Source organism: Octopus bimaculoides, chromosome 3 (genome assembly GCF_001194135.2).
Source record: "Octopus bimaculoides isolate UCB-OBI-ISO-001 chromosome 3, ASM119413v2, whole genome shotgun sequence".
In the NCBI taxonomy this organism is placed as follows: domain Eukaryota; kingdom Metazoa; phylum Mollusca; class Cephalopoda; order Octopoda; family Octopodidae; genus Octopus; species Octopus bimaculoides.
In genome coordinates, this window is record NC_068983.1 from 29,978,044 (window position 1) to 29,985,735 (window position 7,692).

Sequence of the window (7,692 nt, forward strand, 5' to 3'; positions counted from 1 at the left end):
TCTACTAGTCTCCTCTTTTATAGCCAAATATCATAATATTCTCTTGTTTTCATGTTTTGTTGACTTTTTCCTTCTGCAGGCCGCCATGTTTACTTTCCGGTGTTAAGTTTGTCACGTGACTGTCTATAACGACGCACTTTGTTCATTTTGTTATTATTTTCCTTCACTTACATATTTAATACCTCGACCCTACATTATATTGTGGAATGACACTATTTTATGTTTCAGTTTAATGAGGAATCTGTGTTAATTACTTTTTAAAATAATTGTAATGATTATGAGTATTATTGTTCCTTTATTCGCTCCTGCATACAATAAAACTTCAGGACATGGGGATTACAAGAGAAAGTTATTTAAAAACGAGGGGATTGTAGAAGGACGTTAGACAATGGACGTATTACAAATTTGATAAATACAATTTAAACATAGGTTTATCAGAAATGCAATAATTAAAACTGGACAACATTAGTGAAGAGTTGTAGTGCACCAGAGCACTGTATACTCAGCTTTTTATTAATTAAAAAAAAAATGCATTTAGAGTAACACACCCACACACAAATGAGAACATTTTAAGTAGGTTGGGTCAGGTATCTCGCAAATCTGCTTGCTCACCATTCATATTGTTACGGAGTTGACCAAAAATATATCTAAGCATTTCTTTAGTGGGTTTCATTCCTGAAATTCTCCACAAGGTATTTTATTCATTCTTGAGTGGTTTTGACCAAACCTTATTTTTGGGTGCTCCTAGTTTTCATTTCCCGACCACTGTTCACACTAATTCGTTGGTTATCTTATGAGTCCCAGAGGGCATGCGTTTCCTGCAGTCTCTTGGTAGCTTTCTGTCAGAGCTGGATTTCTCCTCCCATTATGGACTACCAGTTCCCCTCAGTCTCTATATGGGTCCCCGTCCTCATAAGTGAATAGAATGGTACTGCTGGGTGGGGTGAACTTTGATATGATATGAACTGAATCTGGATCAATCTCTTATTTCCAGAGCATTGAACAATAACATTGGGAAAGGGCAGCCTCTAAAATCTTTGTTTCTGCACTGATGATGGACACAACTCTGGAATGGCCTTGAGGTTTTGAAGGCTCACAAGGACTTGCAAATCCATGCTGACCTTCCTGACCATACATCATTCCTTGTTACCTTAGCACCAACCTGTACTGCAATACATAAAAAAGAGAACAAACCAAAGGTCAATGTCATTGCTAATGCCCTCGACTATCACCTTGAAGTTAAGTTGACTCGTAAATTGGAGTGTGAGCCTGTAGGTCTATGTTTTATGCACTATGCCCACTTGATGTAGAGCATCACCCTCTGTCCTGAAGGTCAAGTAAATAGTACCATAATTGATCTTTTTAGATCATAAAGAATCTCTCTATGAACCAAATGTAGATCAGTTTTTTTATCCCCATGTATGTTCTCAAATGAATCAACAAGTTCTTTTGAACTGCTGCCAAACTAATTTCCAAAACTACCGTCAATGCATTTAGTAAAAACTTATTGCTCCTTCTTTCTGCAAATTGATTTTATTTGGTGTCTTCAGAAATGTTTTACTGTTTTTTGAAGGGTGTTACCCACTTGTTTTGCTACCATTGTGTTGGGTATAGAAAACTATTGAATGCAAAATGTTCAAAACGTTTTTTTCTATCAAAACTTGGCAAAAATAATTAAGCAAACTACCACTATGCCTTATAAAACAAGTCCACATGACACTGAAAAGAAATATTTAATTCCTTTAAAAAAATGTGGTAATTACTAAGAGAGAAATGAAAGGAAACATATTTGTTCTTACACTGATACAAGATTACAGATTTGAGGAGAAAGGGTACTTTATTATATTGAACTTGGAAGATTACCCCCTAAAAAAATACTTTCAATATTAAGAGGGCTCCTTAGAACTGGTTGATAACTTCTCTTATCTAGTTAGTAATAGTGGAATGTTCTAAAAGCATAGCAACCAGAGTAAGACTGAGGTAGAAAAGTTCAAGTAACTTTTATAGAAATAAACCTTTTGTTACAAGCAGATGTTTGCATCAAAAGGTTTTTTCCTATGAGCAAAAGGCAGATTGTACAATGCTTGTGCACAATATGTGATGTTGCATGGTAGCAGAAGATATGCAAAGGCCAGATAGAAATGGATGTATGTTAGTGTGGGTGAGCAAGCAACAGAACACAAATGAGCTGAGAGAAAAACTGAGCATAAAAAGAATCAGATATAGAGTTCTTGAGAGAAAACTGAGCTGGTGTCGACATGTGATGCATGTGGAGGATGACAGTTGAGTAATGATTTGCCAGGTAATCCATATGGAAGGAACCTATGAAAGTAGATCAAGGTTGGCATGAAAAGTGAAAGCTGATTTCAAGAGACTGGATCTCACAAAGAAGATGCCAAATTATTGCAACAAGTGTTGCAACTCTGTGCTAGAGAAAACCTGTCTAATACATGCAAGCATGATAAAATAGACATAAAATAATAATAATGGTGAGGATATTCTTTAATTGTCTTACTGAGAATAAGGATTACTTAAAATTATTTTACTATTTCTATTGACAGAGTGAAGATGACCAGTGTTCAGGCTGTCCAGTCAAATAAAACATCACAAGACACTTCAACATCATCCAGGTAATAAATCAAATCATTGTTTGATACTTATTCGTAAAGAAATACAGAAATAGAGAAAGTCTGAAAAATTGTTCAATCTACTTCTAGATTTGGTATGATTCTATTATATTATTATACCTCAGTAGTTATGTTATTTGAATACTTTTTATATCAGTTTTATTTTATGTTACTGGTAATGCAATTTATTTTCACAAGGATTATACAGATTAATTGAAGTCATGTTTGCTTGTAATGTATGTAAAAGCTACATAAGCTGTAGAAAAAATTTTAAGAGTCAGTATTGCTTTGATTTCATGAGTAGGATGCCAATGTATTATCGCTATGTATCTCCTTTACTGCAAGATGCTTATTTTTGTCCTTCTACTCATACTCTAACCTCTCATCTAGCACTAAGCCACCTTTCTTAATACTATTACCCCCACCCCACAAGGGGTTGTCTTGTAAATTATTTGGTGACATTACTGCTGCTGACACCACATAAAAAGTACCCAGCACATTCTGTGGTTGGCATTAAGAAGGGTATCCAGCTGTAGAAACCATACCAAAGCAGACAAGTAAAGCTTGGTGGAGTGCTCTGACTTGCCAACTCCTGTCAAACCATCCAACCCTTGCTAGCATGATGATGATGATGATTCAGAGATTTTTTGGTATCTATCCTTGACAGCTATTTGAACTGAGGTAATTTGGATTATAATGTTCTGCCTGGAAATAACAGCAAAAACGCCTGCATGAAGCTCACGAGAGAGCCGTTATGAAGAGCATTCATTAAAGATTTCCCCTGAGCCACTTCCGGTTATTGCAGGAAATATAATTTGTATAAGTATAATCACACATGTCTCTACAAGTTACATTGTAAATTGCAGCTTTCCACTAGTATTTGTTTGTCTTTTAAGGTTGCTGAAGTGGACTAAGGTGTTATAATGGAGGCGGTTGAATGCAGATCAGTGATCAGGTTCTTATACTTGAAAAGAGTACACGAAAAGAGACTTTCAATGAGATGAAAGAAGTTTATGGTGACGATACTCCATCATATGCCGTAGACAAGCACTGGTATCGCCAGTTCAAATGTGGTGAGACATTGGTGGAAACTGCTCCTATCCCTGGATGACCACATTCCACCATTGATGATGGCACCATCCATAAAGCGGAAGTCACTATTTGGCAACTAGCCCAAGAATGAAGATAAGTGTAGGGTCCATGGAAAAAATCATTCACGATCATTTGTACATGCGGAGGCATTCTGCATGATGGATTCCTTGGATGCTTACACCTTTTCAGAAGCAGAAATGAGTCAATTGCTTCCAGGCTCTTTTAGCAAAGTGCCAAGAAAATGGGGACATTACACAATAGTGATAAATGAGTGTCACTGCCAATCTTCTGTGTAAACCTGTTTGGTCATGGAGGAATATTACCTTACTTCGAAACAGGTGAGAGTCGGCAAAGGAAAGGGCATATGACTGTAGAAAATCTGCCTCAACAAATTCCATCTGTGCTATGTGAGCATGGAAAAGTGAACATTAAAACAATGATGATGATACATTTGTAGTAAATGACCCAAATCATCTGTTTAGCAGTGTGTAAGGTTAGGACCTTATTTGAAAAAATTATTTGGTTAAAGGTTTATCTGATTTTGAATTCTTTATCTCTTGACAGATGTTCTGCCCGTGGAATTAAAAGAAAGTCATTCTTTGATGAAACATGGGATGTAAGTGGCACTGGTAAGAAACCTGTGCGAGCATGCGAAAGATCTGGTTGTCCGGCAACAATCCCCATATGTTTTGCTAATTCCACTGAGAGGTATGGCATTTTCTTTATAGTCTTAATATATTTTGGAGTTTGTGTCTTTTATCTAATTACTAAATTATACAATTACTAAATTATACCAGATAGTTCAGATGGCTGTAAGTTTTGAATGAAATAATTTTTGAAAGCTAGATGCATGTCAGTGGGTACAAAAGTCACACATGTAAAGGGCTCACAAATCTATTGAATGTAGCATTGAAGAATATTCTATTTTGTATGGAGGAGTTTTTTGAAATCGCAGGCAGCTGGTTGGTGTGCATTCCTAATACAAAAAGTCATTTAGTTGAACTGGTATTTGATTTTATCATGACTATTGAAAGTTACGGTTAAGTCAATTTAGATGGAGCTGGTAGACTTACATGGTAGATGTGATCCATTGCCTTGTTTAATACCACCACCACCTGATACTTGAGTGCCTTAAGTGGAGTCTGTCCTGTTGTAAACATTGTTATTGGATCTCTGGTTTAAAAATTCTTTCTTTTACCAATACCAGAAGCCCTGCAAAAGGTCATGGGCATTGCCCTTCATTCTGTGGCTTTGGCATTAAAAATGCAGAACTAAAAATATTATCAGTCTTGGTACATTTATCAGTTTCTTTATTCCATAATTCATTTGCATTTGTTTTCCACACAAGTTATTGAAAATAAACAGTTATACATTAATGCTTAATTTTACTGAAGAAATTTATAAATTCTGTCTCTGCTATGAACTTGTTTAAATATAAACAATTTAGAAAAAGTGTAATTGTGAATTACCTTTTTTGTAGATGTGTTGGCAGTGGTTATACTTCTCGTTGGCATCATATATCAGCTGGAGAGCATTTTTGTAATGAATGCTTTGAATATTTCTACAGAAGGTAAGTTGTATTCTCTTCTATAAAATGTTTAAGAATTTCACTCGGAATCTTAGTTAATGATTCACTGATAGATAAATGTCTGATGTCTTATCTCTTTTTTAATCTACTCTCTATGTTCCTCTCAGTAGCAACATTACAAAGAAAGTCAATTTCTCAAAGCTTCTTACTTCTTGAGCTATCACAAATTTGTTCCAGTAGAGTTGAAATTGGTTCATGAACCACTAAACTACTCTGTCAAGCTTTCAACTTAATTAATACCCTTACTGCATATTGGAATCATAGTCAAAGAATCACTTGATTGATAAATGACTATCAATATTGTCTTTCTTTGCTACTGTACTTGCCACATATGTCTTAATAACTACGAAGAAAGTAAATGTCTCGGTGTTTTTACTTGCATTAGCTGTTGTTTGTATTTCAGTCATAAACTTGGTTATGAAACATTCTGTAAATGGAAGAGTGAATGGTCATCAAAAGCCAAGATGGAAGCTTCAGTCTGTGTGTTCATGGCTGACAAATTGTTACCATTCTGGGTTCAGTGTACACGACCCGAGTGTTGCAAGTGGCGACAGCTCTCCAGAGATTTTGACTTGTATCCAGATTTTATTCGTAACTTCACCTGTGGGATGACATCAGAAGGGAAAAAGGTAATATTTTATTTCATTTGATTAATAATCCATTATGATTTTACTCAGTAGATTTCATAATTACTTTAAGTTTATCTGTTGTTTTTACACCCACCACCCCACTCTTCCAGCCACCAGCAGTTATTTGACTAACCTTCATCCTGCATTCATAACATCTCTCTCTCATCACCTCTCTGAAGGCATCATGTTTGTTGATATTGATACATACTACTTCTCTTGTGCAGAATCTCAATTGTTTTTCATTTTAAGCTACACCACTTAATATCCACTCTTATTTCTCTTCCTCACTCACATTTGAAACTCCTTTGATGTCTTACTCACCTCCAATCTTCATCATTACCTATCTGTCTCTACAGCCATTTGATCACTAGCTAATCAAGGCAACAATTTCACAAAACTCCTGCCATCATTCCCTCTCTTTTTTTTTTTTATTACCTTGGTTTGGAGGAAGATGTTGTGCACATTGTCTCAACAGGTCTTCGGAGATTAGTGAGATCAATATAGTTAATGTGCTTGAACAGTTGCATGTTGACAGCTGCATGAAAAACATGACAAGGGAAGAATTCCAAGGTTGTGATATACTAGAAGGGAAGAAATAGGAAAGTGGTTAGTACAGGGCCTATTTGGAGAGAGAGGACAACACGGGTTTGTGAAATGAAATAACATGAGTGAGTGACATTAGACAACAAAGTAGATATAAAAGCCAGTAAGGAAACAGCACGTCTCTATATCAGGGATTAGTATGTGCTGGTGAGGAGCTCATGCCAATCATCCAAGTAGCTTTTTTGGATGTGAATTAAAATATCAGTGTGTAGCAGTAAATAAGGGAACAGTACTCTATTGTGGATCTCACTTGAGCTTTGTAAATGGTTAGTGGTTGTTAGGTGATGAGGGATGAAGTATTTTCTAGCACTGAAAAGAAAGCCAACATTTGCTAAGTTGAAGAGATTCTTAGTAGTGGTGAGGCCTAGCATTTATTTCAACCTTGAGGATTATAGCCAAGTGTTTGTGTTCAGGAAGTGGGATATGATATTGTTTTCCTGGTTTGTGTAGTGATTGTATCTTTGTACTTTTTAAGAAAACAAGATTAGCACATCTCCATATTAGAATGTGTTTAAGTTTCCCTTCATAGAGATTGGTGTGAGATGTCTAGGCTGCATGTAGTGGGGACTTGGGCACAATAAGAGAAGTGGGAGTTTTAATTAGTTAGCAGATAGCCGGCAGAAGAGCACCATCTCTCTTTCAACATGGAGCAGCCTCTTGGTTTTGCACACCAACTTTGCATCAGCTAGCTCTAAAATATATTTCATCTCAACTGGTAGTACCACAAACAGCTTTTCATTTGCACACCAATTTCGTGTCTGCTAGCTCTGAATTATATCACAGCTCTTCGTTTTTCACATCGACTTTGTGCAGCTAACTCTGAATTATATTGGCTCTCAACTTACCACTAAATTCATGTTTCAAGTGTAACGGTTAAGTGCTTTTCCCTGACTCGCACACACACACACACACACACAGAGGCTACACAAATTTCATCTGACTTATGCACGCATGGTAAAATGGACATTAAAACAACGATGATGATGTATCTTCACATTTTTAATTTTCAGTATCCTCTAACACTAAATAATAAAAATTCAGAGACTTGTTGTTCAACTGTTTTTTTTGCATTTTCCTTTATTTAGAAAGAAAGACAACTTGAAGCATGTGCTGTACCAGAAGATCATGTAAGTATTTTACAAAACCAGACCAT

At 36.0% G+C, this 7,692-nt stretch overlaps 1 protein-coding gene across 3 annotated transcripts in view; it reads left to right on the forward strand.

Moving 5' to 3' along the window:
- The window catches only part of LOC106867282 (lysine-specific histone demethylase 2), a 30,599-nt gene that overhangs the window by 2,241 nt on the left and 20,666 nt on the right, over positions 1–7,692 (forward strand). For all 3 annotated transcript variants that reach the window (XM_052966118.1, XM_014912118.2, XM_052966117.1), the window contains exons 2-6: positions 2,562–2,630; positions 4,284–4,427; positions 5,200–5,289; positions 5,711–5,936; positions 7,625–7,666. In XM_052966118.1, coding sequence (XP_052822078.1) covers positions 2,569–2,630; positions 4,284–4,427; positions 5,200–5,289; positions 5,711–5,936; positions 7,625–7,666 — 564 coding nt within the window. In that variant the 5' untranslated portion in view covers positions 2,562–2,568. The remainder of the gene's footprint in view (positions 1–2,561; positions 2,631–4,283; positions 4,428–5,199; positions 5,290–5,710; positions 5,937–7,624; positions 7,667–7,692) is intronic.